Here is a 24,151-nt window from a genome sequence, read left to right as displayed (position 1 = left end):
CAGATATTATTATAATGTGGGGTGTCTGTGTATGAGAGTGCATAATGCAGTGTTGTGCTACTAAGTTTAGGGATATTGCTAGAGTGATAACTTGTGGTGTTGTAAAGAATTATGAGAAGACAGACTAGATTTAGTTGTGTGATAGTCATGGTTATAAAGTTTATGTTGTTTCTAGGTGGGGGGGCGTCTGAATAGGAATTATAGAGTTGCACTATATGTGGATGGGGAAGTAGTGTGGGTGATGCAAAAAATGCCTAGTGGGAATGAGAGTGATTGGAAGTATTTTGTGTGGAGCAAGTTGGTGTGGTTTAATGTGATATGACTTGAGGAGCTGTGATTGGTGGAGGTGATGTGAGGGTGAGCTGTGGGTGTGGCTATGATTACTATAAATGTAGAGGTAGTGGGGGTGGAAGGAAATAGGGGGCAGGGCAAGGGAGCAGAGAGAGCCCGAGCGTTAGCAAGGGTGAAAGGAGCGGGGCAGAGCCAGAGCCAACCAAGGTAAGAGAAAAAAGTAAGTATTACTTTACAAATCTGAACACTTTTAAAACAAATTCCTGAGGTCTAATGGCTTACTGGCTAGCAGAATGTAATTGCTGAAGAGCACTTGTGTCCTGGTGGGAGACTAGAAATTTAAAGATAGCTCCATGCTCAGCAGGATTCTAATATAGACTTTGTATTGGGGGAGGGAGATAGCACAAGGGGTGTAAACCAGGTGGAATGCAAAGAAACCAGAGAGGCAATCAGTGGAAATCAGTGAAGGCCTCAGAGGGGGTAAGTAATAATTCAAACTACCTGTAAAGTGAAGGAGAGAAGAGACAGCAAAGTTTATTAAGGTTGGGAGTGTGTCTTTACATTGACTTGCTGATTAGTAACCAGTTTGTGCACAGATAAGAGTAGGGAGATACATTAGCAATGATAGAGATGCAAATAAGCAGGTGATCCTCCAAGTGATACAAACTAAGGCAGAAAGAACTGAGAGGGCTGCTTGATGGTTAATTTAATGTAGTCACAGGGATGTGAATTAAAATCTATACTGTCTATTGGACAGTTAGGATTACTGTACTATCGGGGGGGGGGGACACAAGGCTACAACAGTCAGTTTTATTAGCAAGCTGAGAACTACTCAGAAATACTGCTAATGTAATAGCTTCACTCTCATAAAACATACAAGTAGAAAGCCTGGGTGGACTGACCTTGCTCTTGAGGCTCAAAATGTATATCCTTGTTTAGTTTGCAATACTGATTCCTTCTTACACTGTATAGATGGAGTGGTAGCCGCAGACTGCAGATTTGCTTGAGTGTGCTCCTGCTCTTGAGGCTCAAAATGTATATCCTTGTTTAGTTTGCAATACTGATTCCTTCTTACACTGTATAGATGGAGTGGTAGCCGCAGATTGCAGATTTGCTTGAGTGTGCTCCTGCTCTTGAGGCTCAAAATGTATATCCTTCTTTAGTTTGCAATACTGATTCCTTCTTACACTGTATAGATGGAGTGGTAGCCGCAGACTGCAGATTTGCTTGAGTGTGCTCCTGCTCTTGAGGCTCAAAATGTATATCCTTGTTTAGTTTGCAATACTGATTCCTTCTTACACTGTATAGATGGAGTGGTAGCCGCAGACTGCAGATTTGCTTGAGTGTGCTACTGTATAGATGGAGTGGTAGCCGCAGACTGCAGATTTGCTTGAGTGTGCTCCTGCTCTTGAGGCTCAAAATGTATATCTTTGTTTAGTTTGCAATACTGATTCTTTCTTACACTGTATAGATGGAGTGGTAGCCGCAGACTGCAGATTTGCTTGAGTGTGCTCGGCTAGCAGAATGTAATTGCTGAAGAGCACTTGTGTCCTGGTGGGAGGCTAAAAATTTAAAGATGATAAAGTATTAATAATAAAAAAATAGATAGCTTATTTGATGAAGTGGAAAAAATTAATGAAACTATTGTGAATGATGTTTTTTTTGATGATGTTTGCAATGGATATGATGCTGTTTTCCAAAAAAATAGAGGAACAAGTGAATGAAAATGTGAAAAGGAAGCGCAAGAAACTAGGGATTTTTGTGATTATAGGGACAAAATAGCCTACCCCCTTCCTAGGACTACTGGTTTGGATTATTGTAATAAATCAACTTTTTATCTACTTTGGAGGTTGCTGCGACACTTTTTGCCTACTATTTCCACAGGAATTGCTTTGTCTGTTCATTAGTTGAAGTTTGGCAAGTTTCTACCTGTTTTTTTTTGTTCTTCGTTATTCTAGAACACATCCAACTGGTCATGTCTACTGTAGACTATACAGACGTGACTTCCTGACAATTTGTAAAACTGTTAACAACTAGATGTACAATGCTTGTTTGGATTTTACACGTTAGTCAACACAATCATAACACTAGAAAATGTGATAAACTTATCAACCTTGAGTTTACACATAATGACATAAAGGCATTTTTTTATGTCATGTTACCATAATGTGGAATATCCATGTCATTTCAATCCATTCATTACACACAGTAAATACATTTCAGCTTATGGGAAACTTCACATTTCATTTTAGTTTATATTTCATTTTACATCCTCAGGATAGAGGTTCCTAAATAGCCTGCTGCTGAGGGCCTGAATCTATGCTATGCTCACATTGTAACATGCATATTTTTCTCATGTGGTGAATATAAAAATAATCAGTTTTCTTATGTGTTTGTAATAGCCCAGGCATAAAAGAAACCATTCCAAATGTTGCTCCTACCTATATGTGAAATGAAATGAACTAGACAGATATGTACATTATAAGTACCCAGAACCACATACACTGCCCAACAACCGCTGCTGATATAAATAAATACATAAATAATGCTGTGCACATTGGTCCCACCACTACCACAAGCAGAAACACATTTGGTAAGGGTCAAAGTATATGAGGTAGGAAAGTTATGTGGTTCACATACATACCCAGCAACTTAAATATTTCTGGGCATGTCACCATACACATTGGGAGTTGATGATTTCTGTTTCGATAAATTGTTGTTTTCACTACTGAGATGAATATAGATTCTGAGAAAACCCCAAGTTAATGTAAAACATCAACCAGATCAAAAGATTGAGCACAGTATATTGTAATAGAAGGGTAACTATGACTACTAAATGATGTTCTATCATTTAGTTATGTTTCATTTATTTGTGCACCGTATACTTGTGTGTTCTACTAAATGATGTTCTATCATTTAGTTGTGTTTCATTTATTTGTGCATTGAATACTTGTGTGTTCTACTAAATGATGTTCTATCATTTAGTTGTGTTTCATTTATTTGTGCATCGTATACTTGTGTGTTATGTACTTTAGTAAAATAATACATAATTGAACTTTTCCCCATACCACTCATACAAGAGTCCTTGTTTCAGTGTGTTCCAACAAGGTTATCAAAATGAAATAAACTTATTCATCCACACAACCTGCTGTGGCTCTTTAACTGTACTTAAGCACAGTCTAAGTATAAAGCTATAAAATGCTGCCAAATAGTTGGATCATATTCGTCTGAGTTGCAGAAAGGGGGTCTAGGGAATCAGCATTCATGCAATATTTCATCAATAAAGCATCCTGGCAACACATAGAAAATATTGCATTATGACTGCAGTGTTACTAGAAAATGTATGTGCATCACATGTTTAATGCAATAAAATCGGCACAACAATTGTTGATGCCTCTGTAACCTACATTCATGGAAACAGTCATATTTTGTGCATAAATAAAACAGCTTTATTTACCAAATGTGAATATGTCAATGATGAGAATATATCTATCCCAATTCATGTTATCCCCTTACAGCTTCCGTTTAGGAAGCACAGACTGAAATACTTGCATTCCATAGGGCTGAATATAGGTAATGATCATTTCTTCACTAGTCGTCTTGACATGGACAAACCCTCCCAACGTGCTAATATTGGCATTGAAGAAATGAAGCCAGTTATGTGGAACTTCATACTCGTGTGCTACTGATTTATCAACAAAGTTTCCACTTCCACTTACAATATAGGCAATACCATCATCTTCTTTTATGAGCTGCAGAAACAAGACAAAAATATCCGTTAAATATTAAGAAGAAAAGGTTTCCTGTTAAAGTATCAAATGCAGTAATCATAAATGCAATCTAATCACCCAGATAATAAGTTCAGCTTATTGTTATCATATTTTTTATTTATATTTATTTATTTTTGGACCTTTCCTGCCCTTATCATCAAAACCCTTCCTTCCCCTTCTGACTCATTTATTCCTCCACTGGATGGTTCTAGCCACGTTATCAACTGAGACTGCAATAAAGGTGCTTCAGCCACAAGATGCAACAGTTTCCAAAGAATTATTTGAATTTCTACATGTGCAAGGGAAAACTCTTTTTGTGTCACCAAGAATGCACATTACCTACAGTTTGTAGTTGTTACTAATTTTATGCTTATACACCAAAGGACCCATAACAAGAGAAATCATCTACGTCCATAATCTAACAGAGCTTGAACCTCCCTTTATTCTAAAAATACAGTGCACATCACCAGCTTGGTTGTAACAGAGTGATACAGTACTGATTCAATTACCCTAGATGCTGGAACAATTTTAGTTAAATCATGTATTTCAGTTTTCACATTTCTGTCAGTGCTAGTAGCACAGAACATAGCAATGTGACCCGTACTGCACATTTAAAACAAATGAACACATTAGCTGCTTTTTATCTCACAGAAAATGGTACATTGTTAACGACGGTTTCAGCCTTTCAAGCAGACCATTCATTTTTAGGCACTCTGCCACAAATTATTAGCAGTTCTAATGAAATTATTAACTTATTGGATTTCTTCAGTCACTTTACGGTATCCCTTTTCTTATACTGTTAGGCAAAGTTCTTTTAATCTTAACTCACAAAATTTCTAAAATGTTTACTTTATTGTGCCTGTTAAGTTCAACTCAAAGCTTTAAAACATGATTAAATCATGTAGCTGTGTGCTTACTAGTTTATCTACAGTAAAAGTCCAGATATGAAGTTCCATTGCTTATACCTCAAAAGTTATGGCAGCCCTCATTAAAAGTAATTTCTTAAGATTGTCATAGTCCATGCAATTTGTTCCTTCCTGATCCATGTATGTTTTTAGTGTCTCCCCTGTCAGCAGGGATTATATGATTTTTGCTCACTGTGATGGCATAATAGTCAACAGCACTAAACTGGACTCTAAGTCATCCTCCCGGGTAAATCTCTCCATAGGTAAAAATATCTGCAAAGAATGAAATGACACTATAAACATGATTAAAACTTACCTCAGTGCTGGAGTACAAAGCCTCCCACTAGACAACCTATTCATAAAACCTGCATGACCTGCCTAATGCTTCACAACTTCAGTGGTAAGTAGGCAGGTGAGACAATAGTAGCAGTATGGCACATGTGCATATAAGGACAGGATACCTACTGTTCCCTTTTCAGCCCTCATAAGTGATTTTGGGTACAGTATGCAAACCTTGATGATGATTCAGTCTGATACTACAGAAAAGCATCATAGATGCAGAATAGTGGCAACAATACATATATTAGGACTGCGGAGGAACATGAGTCTGAGCTCTCAACCTTAACCAATAGAATTTGTTTCCTGTAGAGTTTAATGTTAAAGTAATGTTTTCTCTCTAATTTTCATTGAATGTTATTTTACTGTTTGGAAGTATCTGACAGTTAAACTTTGCATTTGTTACTGTAAATAAGCAGACTTTGTGATACAGTTAAAGTGAGGTCAGGAAACTGTACTGTGTAGTGTGCTGGGTGGGAAAATGTCAGTTTGAAATCTAAGAAAAAGAAGTTATGTCTCACCATAATGTTCCATCTGTGTTGTAGATCTTTTGTTCATTTATTACAGATAGGACCTCGGTTCTATCCTTGGGACTGATATGTCCATTATCCAGCTCGCACAAGCCAAAACTCTCAGCTAAGAACCTACCCACAACGCCTCTCCTAGATATTCCAGATCAAGTTTGCCCACCCTAGATAGAAGATGTAGTAATAGGAAAAAAGGTAGGAGGATCTGTCTGAGCAAATACCCTAACCATGAGTTCTTAATGTCCACGAGGAATCCAGGCAGGGGGAAGGAGGGCAGGAAGTAATGAATGAACAAAACATCTACAACACAGATGGAAGTTATGGTAAGACATAACTTCTTTATCTGATGTTGTAAATCTTTTGTTATACATTACAGATAGGACTGAGACCCCAGCTACTTGAGTCCTGGGTGGCCCTAAGGAAGGATATTGCTGAGCACAATAGAACCAAAAGATGCTTGTACCCTGGAGGCCAAATCCAATTTGTAATAAGATATGAAGGTATCAGGTCTTGCCCAAGTGGCTGCTATGCATATATCATCCATAGAGGCTCTGGAACAAAAAGCTACAGAAGTAGCCATAGATCTGGTAGAATGAGCCTTTATTCTTGAAGGTAAGGGTAGCTTATTCTGTTTTTAGATAAAGGTAATGACATTTCTAAGCCAAGAGGATAAAGTCACTTTGGAAACAGGTTTACCCAATCTGGGTCCTGCAAAGGCCATAGACAATTGGTTTGTTTTCCTGAAAGATTTAGTCCTGTCCAAATAACAACGAAGCTGCCGGTGCACAGCAAATGTGTGTAAAAGGTACTCCCCTCTATTAGAAAGCTTTGGGAAGAAAACTGGCAGGTCAATATATTGGTTAATGGAAAAGCCAGAAATGACCTGGGCAAGAAAGAAGGGTCAGTATGAAGGGACACCCTATCCATGTGGAAGATCAAATAAGGACTCTTGACACTCAAGGCCTGCAGCTCAGATACTCTTCTTGCTGAGGTAAGTGCTACTAGAAGTATGGTTTTCCATGACAAAAATTTCAAATCACATGAATCAAAGGGCTCGAAAGGAGAGCCTGTGAGAGACTGAAGCACCAGAGTCAAGTCCCAGGGTTCTAAGGGAGGCTTGACCGGAGGTTTAACATGTAATACTCCCTTCAAAAAGGTCTTGCATAGGTGGTGTGACATAATTGAAGAATTATCAAGACCATTATGAAAATTGGCAATAGCTGCTAAATATACAGTGATTGTTGAAGCTGAGGCTCCTGCATGTAGAAGAGTATTCTGGTATTGTAGGATCTTTTGAATAAGCATAGAGAAAAGGTCTAAGTTCTGGTCTTTGGCCCAAGTAGAGAACCTAGTCCATTTACTAGAATAAACCTTTTGTAGTGGAAGGTTTGTGTGAGGCCAGAAGAATTTCACGAACAGGAGATGGGATGTCAGGCAGCCTGGCAATCATTGGAAGTGGAGGAACCAAGCTGTGAGCTTGAGACTGTGCAGGTTCAGATGAATCAATCCCTGAGGATGGGATAATAGATCCTGAGAATGTTCCAGGATCCACAGGCTGTGAATCAGATGAGGCCATAGAAACGTGAACCAGACTTGATGTGGCCAGTAGGGAGCAATGAGGATCACTTTGCTTTTCAACCTCTGAGCTTCCTGGAGAAATTATGGAATGAGGGGAAATGGGGGAAAGGCATACAGAAGAGCCGGGGGCCAATCATGCGTTAGAGCATCCCTCGGTGGTTCCCCCTGTGGGGGGATCAAGGCAAAATAGCTCTTGCATTTGTACTTCAGGGGGGACGTGAATAGATCGCAGCAAGGCTTGCCCCAAAGTTGGAAGATCCAATTTGCTATTACAGGGTTGAGGGACCACTCGTGAGGCATGTAGGAGAGAGATTATAGAAGAAGAGAACAATCTATAAATTTCAATAATTAAGCAATCTATTCCAGGTGCTTTATTAGACTTACTTCCTTTAATCCCATCTATAATTTCCTTTTTAAGAAATAGTTTTTTGTAGATCTAGCTTAAGTTCCTCAGGAATTATTGTTATGTTGAGAACTATATTCTCTAACTTCTCACATTCATTTGTACTTATTTTATCTTTATGATGCTCTGCATAATGATAATTAAAAGCCTCCAGAATGTCCCCTATGTCCAAGTTTTTTTTTCCTTTTCCCTTCATGAAAGATACTATCAATGTTATTCATTTTTGATTGTATCTTAACTTTCATAGATAGGTTATGAAGATTCTTAGGAGAGGTAGCATAAGAATTTAATTTCAGTTTTTCCATAGCTAAATTAGTTTTATGGGATAATATTTTATTGTATTTCTTATTTGCTTCTTTTATTTTCTTCTCCTTATCTGTAGCAATTACGTTTGTATTAGATTTAAGAGATAATATTTGATTTTGGAGTTGCTGTAACTCTGAGTCCCATTCTTTAATTTTATTTTTGTACCAGCTACTGGTTTTACCACATAGATAGGCCTTAAGAGAATCCCAAACCATAATTGTGTTTGCCTCAGGTTTATAATTAATCTCTAAGAAAGGTTGAAGTTCAGAAGTTATCCAAGATTTAAAGTCTTTAATTTTTGTGATATATGAAGGAATCCTTGAAGTAATAACTAATTGACTGAATTCTAAGTGAATTGTTAACAATAGGAATTATGATCTGAAAAGGGACAAGGTTGTATTGAAAAAATAAAGATTTTAGAGTAAAGATCTTGTGAGATATATATTTTATCTATTCTAGTTTGGGTATCATGTCTATAGTCCTGGTGTGAGAATAGTAAAGAATTTAGTCCCAAAGCATTAAAGGTATCTTTTACTTTAAACATTTCTGTACATTTTTTTAACTGTTTGGCTGAGGACAATAGTCTAGGAGATTTCCTATTGGTAGTTTCTGTAATATCTGTGACACAATTGAAATCACCTCCTAGTGTAATATTACCTTTAGAAGTAGTTGTAATAAGGTCTGTTTCTTAGCTAGTCCACCCCGCATACCCGGGAACCAGTATAAATTAACTAGGGTGCAAATTCTATTACTAAACTTAAGTATAACTAAGGCCATGAGTCCATCATTATCTACATGTTTGTAAATGATTTGGGGATTTAAGAAAGTCTTTTTCCATAGAACTGTTACTCCTCTGGTCTTATTTTTATAAAACGATTGAGCAAGTATTGTGTAATCCTTAGGGTCCCACATAAATGTGTCATTTATTTTAAAGTGTGTCTCTTGGAGAAAAACTTCTTTAGCCTTGTTTAGTTTAAGATACCTTAGTAGGTTGGCTCTCTTATATGGGTTGTTTAAGCCATTAGTATTTAAGGATATCAAAGTTAAATCCATATCAGAATTTTTTAAAGATAAATAATAAAGGAACTTGTATTAATAGAATCCTGGGGTTCAGGCACCTAGATGGCGAGACATTTCCCTGTAGTACATTTGACTGAGGACACATGGCTGAAGTGACAGTCAGCTGCAGAGAAATATGGCTGTTTGCAAATTCCCTGTAGGCAAAGAGAAGAATGTGTTGCCATACCCACAACTTCAAGAACCAAAGTCACAGGGGGAAAACGATGTCCATGGTCCTCAAGGGAACATGAGACAGCAGGCAATATGGCAGGCATCAGCAGCAGGCTAGTCAGAGGGCATGTCAGTGGCAGTACAAATGCAGTGCACAATGGGCAGTACCTTTATAATCATGGTGTGTGGATCATTACCCCCTTTACATTCTGTAGGGAACATTACCTAAAACGCATACTGGAGCATAAATGTGACTACAGTAGCCTGCAGGATTTCCTCAGCATGCTTCTACATGATGTAGTTACATTAGTATGTACTCAACACTGAGCACAACACTCATTACTTTTTCTGCTTCCACACATTTGGTTATTAAAGCTGTGAGCATGGCAGTATGTGCTTCTCTTTGCCCACAGGGTCTTTGCAAACAGCCATATTTCTCTGCAGCTGACTGTCATTTCAGCCATGTGTCCCCAGGGGACATTGGGGATTACAATCAAAAAGACAAATCTCAGATGTCCCCAATGAAGGCACTGGAATTTATTGGAGTGGTCTTTGACACAACATCCTGTCAAGCTCCTCTCCCCCCTCACAGGCTTTTGAAAATAAGACACCAAATTCAAGACCTTCTTCCTCACATGTTTGTACCAGCATGTATTGTACTGCAACTCTTGGACTCCATGGCAGCTGCCATTACTTTAGTTCCACTGGAGAGACTGCACATGAGAATCCTGCAGTGACTCCTTTCTGCGCAATGGTCATTGTTAACCCACCCACTCAACCACATGATATGCCTTGCAAACCATTGCAAGGAAGAAATGCTATTGTGGATGAAGCCACAAAAGAATCTTTAGTGTCGACCGTTCTGTCTTCCCCAACCCACAGCCATGGTGACCACGGATGCTTCACTGTTGGGGGGGGCATTTTCAGGGAAAGACTGTCCACGGTACCTGGACCCCCATTGAGGCCAACTTGCACATAAATATCCTGGAACTGAGGGCAGTTCTCTTAGCATTGCAAGCGTTCCATGCATCTCTACCCTCGGGGACCATTGCAATTCAGTCAGACAACATGTCGGTCATCTGGTATATCAACAAATAAGGCAAAACCAGATCTTACACCCTGTGTCGGGAAGACATGAGGATTTGGCACTGGGCAATAGCTTCCAGTCGCTTTCTTATAGCAATGCACATTTCCAGGAGTTCCAACCTTATTGCGGACAATCTGAGCAGGAACATTCTGATGCCTCACGAGTGGTCCCTCAACCCTGTAATAGCAAATTGGATCTTCCAACTTTGGGGCAAGCCTTGCTGCGATCTATTCACGTCCCCCCTGAAGTACAAATGCAGGAGCTATTTTGCCTTGATCCCCCCACAGGGGGAACCACCGAGGGATGCTCTAACGCATGATTGGCCCCCGGCTCTTCTGTATGCCTTTCCCCCATTTCCCCTCATTCCATAATTTCTCCAGGAAGCTCAGAGGTTGAAAAGCAAAGTGATCCTCATTGCTCCCTACTGGCCACATCAAGTCTGGTTCACGTTTCTATGGCCTCATCTGATTCACAGCCTGTGGATCCTGGAACATTCTCAGGATCTATTATCCCATCCTCAGGGGTTGATTCATCTGAACCTGCACAGTCTCAAGCTCACAGCTTGGTTCCTCCACTTCCAATGATTGCCAGGCTGCCTGACATCCCATCTCCTGTTCATGAAATTCTTCTGGCCTCACACAAACCTTCCACTACAAAAGGTTTATTCTAGTAAATGGACTAGGTTCTCTACTTGGGCCAAAGACCAGAACTTAGACCTTTTCTCTATGCTTATTCAAAAGATCCTACAATACCTGAATACTCTTCTACATGCAGGAGCCTCAGCTTCAACAATCACTGTATATTTAGCAGCTATTGCCAATTTTCATAATGGTCTTGATAATTCTTCAATTATGTCACACCACCTATGCAAGACCTTTTTGATGGGAGTATTACATGTTAAACCTCCGGTCAAGCCTCCCTTAGAACCCTGGGACTTGACTCTGGTGCTTCAGTCTCTCACAGGCTCTCCTTTCGAGCCCTTTGATTCATGTGATTTGAAATTTTTGTCATGGAAAACCATACTTCTAGTAGCACTTACCTCAGCAAGAAGAGTATCTGAGCTGCAGGCCTTGAGTGTCAAGAGTCCTTATTTGATCTTCCACATGGATAGGGTGTCCCTTCATACTGACCCTTCTTTCTTGCCCAGGTCATTTCTGGCTTTTCCATTAACCAATATATTGACCTGCCAGTTTTCTTCCCAAAGCTTTCTAATAGAGGGGAGTACCTTTTACACACATTTGCTGTGCACCGGCAGCTTCGTTGTTATTTGGACAGGACTAAATCTTTCAGGAAAACAAACCAATTGTCTATGGCCTTTGCAGGACCCAGATTGGGTAAACCTGTTTCCAAAGTGACTTTATCCTCTTGGCTTAGAAATGTCATTACCTTTATCTAAAAACAGAATAAGCTACCCTTACCTTCAAGAATAAAGGCTCATTCTACCAGATCTATGGCTACTTCTGTAGCTTTTTGTTCCAGAGCCTCTATGGATGATATATGCATAGCAGCCACTTGGGCAAGACCTGATACCTTCATATCTTATTACAAATTGGATTTGGCCTCCAGGGTACAAGCATCTTTTGGTTCTATTGTGCTCAGCAATATCCTTCCTTAGGGCCACCCAGGACTCAAGTAGCTGGGGACTCAGTCCTATCTGTAATGTATAACAAAAGATTTACAACATCAGATAAAGAAGTTATGTCTTACCATAACTTCCATCTGTGTTGTAGATGTTTTGTTCATTCATTACTTCCTGCCCTCCTTCCCCCTGCCTGGATTCCTCGTGGACATTAAGAACTCATGGTTAGGGTATTTGCTCAGACAGATCCTCCTACCTTTTTTCCTATTACTACATCTTCTATCTAGGGTGGGCAAACTTGATCTGGAATATCTAGGAGAGGGGCGTTGTGGGTAGGTTCTTAGCTGAGAGTTTTTGGCTTGTGCGAGCTGGATAATGGACATATCAGTCCCAAGGATAGAACCGAGGTCCTATCTGTAATAAATGAACAAAAGATCTACAACACAGATGGAACATTAAGGTGAGACATAACTTCTTTTTCTTAGATTTCAAACTGACATTTTCCCACCCAGCACACTACACAGTACAGTTTCCTGACCTCACTTTAACTGTATCACAAAGTCTGCTTATTTACAGTAACAAATGCAAAGTTTAACTGTCAGATACTTCCAAACAGTAAAATAACATTCAATGAAAATTAGAGAGAAAACAGTACTTTAACATTAAACTCTACAGGAAACATAACTTGTAACCATTTAGAAACCTTGTGCCATAAAACATACAAGCATATAACTGTCAGAGAGACCCAATTTATGTCAAAAGCCGGTAAACAGCTTTTTGCTCACACAGGTACCAATATATATTCTGAAACAATCAGAAGTTATAAATATTAAAAAAATAGTTAATATATACTAAATTATATATATGCCCTGTTATCCCATGTATCCAAAACAGTTTTGATAAATAATCTAAGCAGTGACTATGCCTGTGTAATAGCTCAGAACATTTAGCAGGGCAAAGGGCTATATATTATTTGAAATAAAGCATGTCATCTTAAGGTCATAAAAGCAAAGACAGCTTACTGTTCAATTATATCACTCAATAAACCAGTAATATTATACTAATATACTAAAAGCATAAACAGTTATTTAATTTGTAAATGAACAAAAAAAGTATAGAAATGAAAAAGTAAAAGAGAAAGAAAAGCAATAAGAAAAATATTGTCATGACATACCTTACTTGAAGATTTAGCAAGTATAAAACAAATTAAAGTCCAGTTGCAGTAGATGCTTTGAGAGATTTAGTGGGGAAAGCAATCTTTGACTCAGTTTTTTGTTTTTTCTTTTTAACATCAGTCCAAGAAGTTTTATCACTAACTCTCTTCAGAGATGCAGATGCCTATTCCATATCTTCAAGTAAGGAAATAATGTTATTGTTTTTAATAAAGGCAGTGGCTTCCTCTAGGGAATTAAATGATCTCATTTCATTCTGATAAAGAATGTTTATTCTGGCAGGAAAGACAAGCTGAGTTTTGATGTTATTCTGCTTTAACAATTTTATTAGTGGCCAAGCTTTTTTCCTCAGTTCCATAACCCTGGTAGAATAGTCATTATCAAACCTAATTGGGGGGGTTTTCTCAAATATTTTTTTATTCTCCATTAAAATAACATTTACATAATATTTTTAAATATCATTTTAAACAACTATATACAATAGCCTGACTTTCAATTATATACACTGTATGTTATTAAATATAGAATTAACAGATCAGTTATCAGAGATACAATATTGATTATTGCAGAGTGTCCAACAAAGATGTAACTTTCTTCCAAGGATTATTTACCAATGGCCTGGGACAGATTTGCAGTTCTTTGATTTTTATTTCCATCAATGCAGTTGTCTTCAGTAAAGTATACTTAATTGGGTTTTGATTTTAATGGACTTTTCCTCCAGGCAGATTTTAGGACCAATTCCTTGTCCAAATAAGATAGAAACTTTATGACTATTGATCTGGGAGGAGAAGAGGAGGATGTTGACACTGGCTTTCCTAAAGTTCTATGAGCCCTATCAATATCAAAGGATAGGCCCTCCTTTAAATCTAAAATCTCTGGAATCCAGGTATTCAGGAAAGAAATTATATCCTCTCCTCCAGCTCTCTCAGGGATGCCACAAATCATTATATTTGACCTTCTCTCCCTGTTTTCCAGGTTATCCACTTTATTGAGAAGCCAAATGTTTTGTTTGATGAGAAAATCTTTCTGGCATTCGTCTTCCTTCAGTCTTCCATCAAGATCATCCAGGGATGCTTCTAAGTGTGTTATTCGCCATTGATGCTGCTGTATAAGTTCCTTGAGAGAATCTGTTTGTTTCTGACAATTTTCCTTGAGGTTTTGTAAATTCTCCTTAAAATCATCCACTTTTAGTGAGAGTTCTTGTAGAGCAGATGTCACAAGCTGCATTTCTTTTTTTAAAGCCACGTCAGAATGAGAAGTCTTCGAAGTGCTCATCTCCATAAATGATATATTCCCCTTTATAATTTGACCAGAAAAATTTTCCTAAGTTTACCAAAGTTACTAATAATATAGTTTATACTTTCATCTATCAATTCTAAGTATTTTTGCTAAAATAAAATAAGTTATTTCCTGTTTTTTTTTATACTAGTTTCATGGAGCTCTGAAAAACTGCTGCTATCAGGTGGCCATCTTGGCTCTGCCCCCATTCATGGGTTCTTCAATTTACTCAAGCAATGCAGATATAGTTTGTTGATTTGCTCTGTTTATCTTAAAACTGGAATGTACCGCTGAGAATGTTTAGCTGTTTTTTGGTTTGTAAATATTTCTGCATTGTTATTGCAGCATGTATATTTTTATTGTATTTGTTGTTTGGTAATTTTTGAATATACTTTTCTTTTTCAGAATTGCTATTTCATGTCTTCTATAGGCAAGTCAGTATTTTTCATGCATCTGAAATGGGTGTATCTTTCAAAATACTTTGCATGTTAAAATTTATAAAATATTTTTGATAAAAACATAACTGTTACAAATCTACTTTTGCTTCTGGAAGGTAGATTGCTCTGAAACTTCCTTGGATAACAATAGTTTAAATGGAATCTCAGTCTTAACTTTCACCTGACCTACGTTTTTGGCATCATAATTAGGTTGACAGGCCATTGTCAGCCTTCTAGCTACAAAATACTAGTATCTCCACCTATCAAACACCATTTTATCAACTATCTGTCAGCTAGCAATGAAGCTGAAAGGCCAGGACATCAAACAAGAGTCAGGAAAAAAAGCATGTCAAGCATGGCTCACTTGGTCCTGCAAATAAAAACACGCCTCATTTGAAGCTAACATTGTACAGAAGCGTTTCTGCACATCAATTGTAGTTTGTTGTGAACATTATAAATGAGTCACGCATATGCTGACAAGTTGACATATGATTCCAGCAACTCAGGCAATGTCCACGGAATTTGGTTTTGGAATGGAGAAGAGTATAATTGTTACCCAGCCACGATACAATGGAAAGCAAATAATGGTACAGATGCAGTCTTCTCAACAGAAGAAAGTTGATGTTCTCACATGCATACTTCTTTCACAGTTCATGCCTGCACTATAGTACATTTGCCAAGTAATGAAACCTCCTTGAACTGTGACCTTATAGTGGTAGAGGAACGGAGTGCCCTTGGGACCCATAGACTTGTTGTTTGGACCTTTATGTTCCTGCTAAGGTCATTATCATCACCAACCCCCTTTTTCTAATTTTTACATGGTTTTGTGGAATCTCCAGGCTGTCCCAGGTCTTCTATCACACAGCCTATCTGTCTCATGACTTAATATCCTTATTTCCTCTTGCATTCTTTCTGTTTCTCCCAAATTGTTTTAACCAAATCATCTTCTGCTTTCCTGCACATATGAATGAACCACTCTAATTTGTTCTCTTTGACCTTCTCTGTAATTGAAGCTTACTATTAGCATCATTTTTGGAAAAAAAAGAGGTGGAGAGGAAGAGTCAGTCAAACAGTAATCCAGAATGCCTTCCATGATGGATCAGTTAAAGAATCTGAGAACCTTGCCAAAATAGGGAACCTGGGGCCTACAAGGAACCAAGTGGCATTCACTGAGTGCCTAGTGGTTCTGTGAAAGCTATGCTGATCTGCAGTGTAGGCTAACTACACACAAAGCAAAGGATAAGGGGTAGAATGTGAAGCCATTCAAGTAGCATCAGGGCATCACTCCTATAGAAGGAGGCAGAGCTTGTACAGGAGGGTGAAAAGTACCATCACAATGGGACTGTTATTACATTTACAGACAGTACTGGTTTGGGATCTAGCCTTCTAGCATGGTGAATATTTTCTATCCTACTGGAACTGATCCTTATCAAAGGCCCCATTTTACATGCCATTGATTTGAGTCTGTGCTAGCAAATGAGAGGGTTGCCTCAATGCATCTGTGAGTTACAGAAAGGAAACTCAGCCTTGTTGTTTGTGCATGGACATCTCACCACTATTTGGAGTGTTCAGTCTTCTTAGAGACTGTGCTTGAGGTGCTAGATGTGATCCTGTTTATGGGTTCTATTTTTATACTGGGAAGACTTCAGTGCTCATGTGGGAAATAATGGTGATACATGCAAGGGGAGAACTGAAAAAAACAATTTACCTGACCAGCTTTAGCAGTCAGCTTTTGTTGGGCATTTGTTCTACTCCTCAGCTGTCCATGACAGGCACCATACTGGAACACATGGAAGCTCAAAAGTACTTGGTACAAAACCATCTTGAGCCAAAGGTCAATGACTGTCCTCGTAGTCTTATTATCTAATCTAGAACTATACATTTGATATACTCATGTCAAGAGGTACTGAGCTGTCTGCCAATCACCATTTGGTGGTGATTTGGGTCAGAAGGCTGGAACAGTGTTTGGACAGATGCAGAAATCTCAAATTTGTAATGAGACATCTAATTGATGTTTCTATGTTGGATGAGTTCAGCTCCCACCTTCCACATACCTGGGGAGGTTGTACATGTGGAGTTTGATTAGATCCTGTGCAAGACCTCATCAGATGACACAGCAGCAAAGAGCTGTGGCCAAAAGGTGATCAGCATTTGTCACTGTGTTAACCGTAAGACTTAGTTATGGTCACTAACAATGATGGAAGCTGCGATATTAAAGACAGAAGTGTTCTATCCTATGCTAGTGCAAGTGGTTATCCCTTCATTTGACCAATAGGTACTACAATTTAAAAGGGGTGTGGAAGGAGTCTGCTGAGGATCTACATAATGATTTCACCTAATGTCATGATTTTTGGATAGTGACTGAAAGGGAGTGATCTCAGATATAGGCAACAGAAATTAAGTTCCTTTGTGGGATAGACAAGCTCACTCTCCATGACAGACTCAGGAATTCAGCATTCCAGAAGCATCTTGGAGTACAGCCACTACTGTTCCATGTTGAGAGGACTTAGTTGAGGGAGTCTGCCCACCTTGTGGGAATATGCCCTGGGTACTTCCACGGAAAGTATACTAGGCACAGCCCACTTAAATGGGACCCCAGCTCAGATGCAAAACATCTTTTGAGATACAGACATGGCTGGCACATTTGTTACCCAGTGCCCAATTTGGTACCCCTCAATACTAGGTTAAAGAAGCAAAAAAAAAAAGGTCCATTCTCTGATCTGGCACTCGTCCCTTCACTCATAAGAAGGAGCATTAGGTCCTGACTGTCCACCATCACACTCTTTGTGATAGAAATAAAGGTCCATTCTCTGATTTAGCACTCCTCTTTTCACTCATAAGAAGGAGGCTAGGACCTAATTGTCCACTTCCACAATCTTTGTGACAGAAAAAAAAAAGATAGTTTCTTCAATTCCCTACTATCAGAGAGGTGTCAGGTCCCTAAAATCCTCATGTTCTACATGAAAAAAAGTAAAAACATCTATTTTCCAGTCTGGCACTGCTTCCCTCCTATGGAGGAGCACAAGGTCCTTAACACTCTCCCACACTACTGCCTGTCCTTACATTCACATGATGACCTTGGGATAAAAAGATATGCTGATAATGCCCCCTTATACCCAGAGTGGTTGCCCCTTTTGCCTCATCCTAGATATAGTTCTGCTATAACTATTATATCACTTCTTATTTCTTGGAAGACAAGGATAAGCTGGTGCCTTTTGCTAATGAGGGAATTTTAATCTACACTTCTCAGTTTGCTATTTCCACAACACTTTCCATGTCAAACGGTTTAGAAAATGATGATTAAAAAATGAAAAGGAGAAAATATTGTTTTGTGTTTACAGTAATCTCAGATGTCCATTGCAATCAGTATTCTATCTCAGTTAACAAATACAAATGAATAAATAAATGTAGGGGAAACCCTATACAGGCACAAGAACATTCAATCTCAAAACAGAAGTCACCCTAGCCAGGAGATGAACCGGTTAACTAAGCATTGTTTGGCAAACTTCCGGTATGAGCCTCAGGTTTACTTATTTAAATCCCCTTGCCTGCATATTACATAAAAGGAAAAAGTGCTTGTCATTTTGTGGCCCTGACAGTTTGGCCAGCTTACTGAATGCATGCCTGAAAGTTTTTCCTACTAATAAACTGCATTTTACAGTGCTTTTGTAGTCTTCTTGCTCACTAATTTGGATGTTATAGTTTAAAAGATGTTAACTGCATATTAAAAATATTTAAATGAACAGGAGCCTTGTTTTATTTCTTCGTTTCTTTAATTTTTGAGTTAGCAGTAAGACCCTAGACCGACAGACAGCATGTGTTTTTGCCTTTGACCTCACCAGCATCTGATATGTTGAGCAATCGATATACAATCCATGAATTAGCTCATGTTTGGTTGGTGCACAAATAAAAAAAAATGTGATTCAAGCAGACTAGGTTAGGACCTGTATAAGCCCAAACACTGTATTGGAAGGAAGGCATGCCAAACAAGATCAACATTTAGAGAAAACCAAATAAAGCAAAGTACACACCATGTTGGTGTCATAAAGTTAAATATTCAAATTGCTACATATATTGTGCTTAGCTTTCATGAGCGTAAAATGAAAACAAAATTTTGTGTGCTCCTGTTGCTGTGAGCATTTATTGAAATATTGCCTAACATGCTGATTTTGTAATAATGCCTGTCAAAACTTTAAACTAATCACATTTACAGAAAGTGTACTTAGTTCTTCAGATACAAAACCACAAGGGGGAGCCAAATAACCATTAAAAATCACCCAGAAACTGTGTGTGTGTGTGTGTGTGTGTGTGTGTGTGTGTGTGTGTGTGTGTGTGTGTGTGTGTGTGTGTGTGTGTGTGTGTAAACAATGTTACTGTTTTTTCAATGCAGATATAAATGGAATTGAACTCATGAACTCTGTAGGTAAATCTTCACATACAATTATCGCCTGAATATGATTGTAACTCAAAATGATATAAACCTCTTTCACTGAAACATCCAGTACTCTTTTTCTTCAAACTAGCATGTGCATTCATACTTAAAGAAATACCCTCTGTCCATTCCCATGAAACAAAATCTACATCCAGACAAGCAATTAATTAAGTCTATATATTAGCAGTTTTACATTTCTTGTATTCTAATGAACTGCGTGGAGCATTCTAATTATACTCTAATATTTGGAAAAATTCAAATCAGTTAAGCACGTCTACAGTGAGAGACCCAATATTATCAACTGTTAAGCACCCCTGTTTCCGTTGTTAAGATTGGGTATTGTGTTAGGCAGTTAAACCTGCCTGTACTGGCCAGTAAATGACAGTGGCAGAATTCAGAACAGATTTATTTCTGCCTGCTGTCTGTGTTAATCTTCCTTGCTGTTCAGACTTTCTTACCCTAAGTTAAGACAATGTGTTGCTCTGTCTTTTTACAGCACTGTTTCATACATTTATAGGTTTATAGGTGTTTATTAGGCTAATTACCACAATTTTCTTTTTAAGCCTAGCCATGCATCCCAAATCTCTGACAAGTTCTGATACCCTTGCTAAGTGTAAGCATGGGCCTGGAAAATGAACCATTTACAGGTTACCCGTGTCCATTAGAGACATCGGTGCCAAACCAGGGATGAATTTCTGGTTTTCCAACCAATTGTCCAGGTTGCACTTGAAATGGTTTAGGGAGGAGCTCTGCTTCACATGGATGGGGAGCCTGTTCCATGGACAGGGTAGTCTCTGAGATACATACCAATCTCTCCAGTAGTTCCTATTTATATCGCAGGCAAGGCTTAAGTCTTTAGAATGGGTAATTCTGGTGCTGTTTGTTTTGTGGATATGCAGGAGGTCCATCAGAGTGGGGTCTCACAATGCCCTGTATGCCAGGTATAGCTCTCTCCTCAACAGCCTGTAGGAGACAGAATACAGGGATAGGGCCTTGAGGTGGTCTGCATAGGACATTTTACTTATGCCCTGTATTCTTTTAATGAGGGAACCTCTGTGGACATTCCAGTTGTTGGATATGCCTGGTTAGGTACATACGAAAGGGGGCATTGTACTCAATGATAGGCCTGATGAATGCTGAATACAGTGGAACAATAACTTCCTTGGACTTAAATGCAATACCTTTGTTTATAAGTTGCGCAACATAGAATGACTTCCTCACCACTGTAGACACGTGATGGTCAAAGGCTAGAGTACTATATATGTGTGTCTCTAAGTCCCTGACTACTGGGTCAACTCTAAAGGGTGTATCAATATGATAGTTACCAGGGATGGATGACTTTCCAAAGGATACTATTATGAATTTCATGGCATTTAGTTTTAGTCCATGGCTCTGGCACCAGTTGTTTGTCTGTGTCAGCCCCTCCTGGAGAACATTTGTGTCAATGTGAGATTCAATGACAGCTCCTAATTTGCAATCATCTGCAAATTTATTCAGCCAGAGACCACTGACATTGGAACTGACTTCTGAGAAGTAAGTGCCAAAAAGGAGAGGTCCAAGGACTGATCCCTGAGGGACTCCACTTGTTACCGGCCTCTTTGCAGAGGTGGACTCCCCAGTTCTAACTTCCTAGGTTCTGTGTGTGAGCCAGTTGGCTATCCACCGGGTGGCATACAGGTTTGTACCTAACATCCTGACTTTGTTAACAATGCCCAAGTGGAATATTGTGTCAAATGCCTTGGCCAGGCCAAGGTAGGCAGTGTGAATGATTTTGCCCTCATCCATTGCCTTGGTGACCTTCACAAAGAAGTCCACCAGGTTGAGCAGACATGATCTGCCCTTGACAAAACCAAACTGGGTTGGGTCAAGTGTCTGGAGGTTTACTATATCGCTGTTAATCATCTCCATGATAATTCTTTCCATGGCTTTACATATGACAAGTGAGAATTATGGGTCTGTAGTTTCTATGGCCTGTAGATGGCCCACCTTAGGTGTCTTTATGACTTTGAAAGCTGGCAAAACACTTAACACTTTTTTTTCTGTAATTAGTATTACATGGAGCAGATGAAGCTCCATGCACTATGAAGAATTATGTTCGGGTCTCTAATCATAACCCTAAATTTTGTGTTCTCGATATGGCTGCTAAGATTCACCTCTTGAGCTTCATTCCCAAGGTAAATTTCTCGGCATCCATGTCTCGAATATACAGTACTGTGGTTATGACTAGCTTATAATCTTCTGTATTAGTGATTGGAACGCAGTATATACACTCATTCATCCTGCAGTGGACTGCTGCCCATACAAGGTTATCTGACTTCCCCACTTCCCCACTGGGACAAGTTCCAGGTATCAAGCAAATATGAATATGTTAAAGATAATGTTAGTGAATTAATCCATCAATCAATGAATCAACTCAAGCACCAAAAAAGTACAGTGTTTTACATTCCTGAAGTTCTGAGGGTTGGCATTTTCATAATAGCTGTATATGGTCCAGGTATTTGGCCATAAATTTGTTTTATTCACACATGTAAATTAACTGTACCACAACACCAAAAATAAATCAGTTCTACTTCCACATTTGCTGAAAAAGTATTGTGGACTGCAAATAACATAAGTATATGTTTTATCAGTGTAACAAACAAATTATACATTCGTCTCATAGCGCTACAATAATCCAAATGTGCACAATAAAGACTGATACTGTGTTAGTGTACAAAACCACAGTATCTAATGTCTAGTATCACCAAATATGTCTACACTTCTAGCATGAACATTTCTGTAGCATTTCATGTAGGCCCTAATATTATCAATCAAAAGTGGAAAACTTTGACTTACAATTGTAGATGAACAGTGGAATTCATAAAAAATGTGCACAGCACAAAAAACACTCTAGTCACTTTGAGGTCTAGGCAAGGCCATTCAATTCATAGTCCCTATCAATGATCAGCAGTGCAACTCTTCTCTGCAGAGCAGCATTGATTTAGCACAACATGGAAATGTGGAGGTCATAAGACTGGGGCCTATGCTAATGACGCCCATTAGAATCCCTGTGCATTGCTCTGGAGGGAAAATTGCCTAGTATGGCAAGTCACAGATGTCCATAATAGGTAATTTCTGTGCAGAGTAGTGTACAGAACATATGTGTACACAGCAGATTAACTGCATGTACCTATGCTTTTCAGTGACAGAAAGTCTACAAAAGGTAAAGAAGAGCAGCTTCACTCTACTCAGATTGCCACTTGAGGTAAGGAGTGCAGTGCAGTGTGTGTGTATAAAAGAGGCTATCAGTATGTGTGTGTGTGTGTGTGTGTGTGTGTGTGTGTGTGTGTGTGTGTGTGCGTGTGCGCGTGTGCGTGCGTGTGTGTGTGCGCGTGTGTGCGTGTTTGTGCGTGTGTGTGTGCGTGTGTGTGTGTGTGTGTGTGTGTGTGTGTGTGTGTGTGTGTGTGTGTGTGTGTGTGTGTGTGCACGTGCATAAAATTATTTTGTGAGTGGGTAACCTTTTAAAATATTGGAATTTGCCACAGTGAGTCCCGGAACACGGAGTCTGATTGATCAAAATAATGGACTTACATATACCAAGTCCAAGATGGCCATTTTCCAGAATATTCCCTTTTCTCCAAGGTATGTTGATCTCGGAGTTGGTATATATAAGCTGGGGGTGTGGAGGTCACCCACATATCAGGGGGTGCAGGGGGCTTGTTCCCCTGCAAAAAAAAGAAGCTTAAAGGAGAAGAGCAATCACTCTACTCCTGAATGTTCTTTCTTCTATTCAACTTGTTAGCACTAGGCATTTCAAGTGCTGGCATTTCAATTGGGAGCCCTGTGAGTGCACTGTGAGTCTAGAAACATGACTGCTTGTTTTATGTATATGTGCATCTGTATGTGTGGTAACCAAGCAATTCAGCAATAATGATTCAGTAAATTGTGTTTCACTGAAGTGAACATCAATCCTTCATTATGTTTTCATGTTTTTCACATCCAAGGCTCCACTGTTTTTCAGATCTCAGCTGCAGATAAGGAAATGTAACATACTTTGCATGGAGTAACAGAAGAGTCAAGACAAGATTAAACTTTTCTCAAAACAGATCAGGATATAAACACTTTTTGTTGTCCATTGTCTTCCAAGAAAACTGTCTTGTAATTATTTGCCCTTGCTGAATTTATTTCCTTTTCTCTGCTTAATTTTTACTTTAAACGTACTCAGTGTATCAGCCAGCCTGCAAAGAAAACCAGGGTACTTTTTTGTGTCTGCTATGCCAGTAAACATTAGTAGGCTGCTTCCAAATCTTTGGCAAGTTTGGATTCTTTTCTTCAAATTTCTGGAAATAGGCATTGAACAAACACCATACAACTTCCGCTAATCTTTTATGCAGGCTCCATAGTGAAATTACCATTGATGTGCTTTTTCAAAATATGTAACCCTTTTAAAAAATAGCTTTAAGTCCTGACAACCCTACAAATTCTAGTAAAAAGTTGTGTTAGTAGCAGGGAAAAGTCACCCATCCACAAATAATTTGATCTTAACAGAGCTGCTGTATGTTCACAACCCTTAAATTCCTGTGAATGTCTTACTTGTTCACCATTGTTTTGTTAATAGAAATAGTAAAAAAATAAACAGACAATTTCCTTTTACCTTCTCCCAAAAAGGTGTTGGAGATATTGTATTGTTTCTCTGTAAGGAAACAGATGGATTATCATGCATGCTTCCACCATGCACTGTTAAAACCCAAGCATGTGAAAGCCCATCTGATGAGTCACAAACCATCAGTAACACAACTCTTCTAAATACATTTTGGCCCAACATTACAAATGATATATAT

At 38.8% G+C, this 24,151-nt stretch overlaps 1 protein-coding gene across 2 annotated transcripts in view; it reads right to left on the bottom strand.

Annotated features, from left to right (window-relative positions):
- Positions 1-3,723: 3,723 nt before the first annotated feature.
- LOC122812816 (tartrate-resistant acid phosphatase type 5-like) overlaps positions 3,724-24,151 on the bottom strand; it is a 245,051-nt gene continuing 224,623 nt past the window's right edge. For both annotated transcript variants that reach the window (XM_044084869.1, XM_044084868.1), the window contains exon 7: positions 3,724-4,043. In XM_044084869.1, coding sequence (XP_043940804.1) covers positions 3,804-4,043 — 240 coding nt within the window. In that variant the 3' untranslated portion in view covers positions 3,724-3,803. The remainder of the gene's footprint in view (positions 4,044-24,151) is intronic.

Source organism: Protopterus annectens, chromosome 10.part0 (assembly GCF_019279795.1).
Source record: "Protopterus annectens isolate FY-2018-M chromosome 10.part0, PAN1.0, whole genome shotgun sequence".
In the NCBI taxonomy this organism is placed as follows: Eukaryota; Metazoa; Chordata; order Ceratodontiformes; family Protopteridae; genus Protopterus; species Protopterus annectens.
This window is presented reverse-complemented; position numbering and strand designations above follow the sequence as displayed.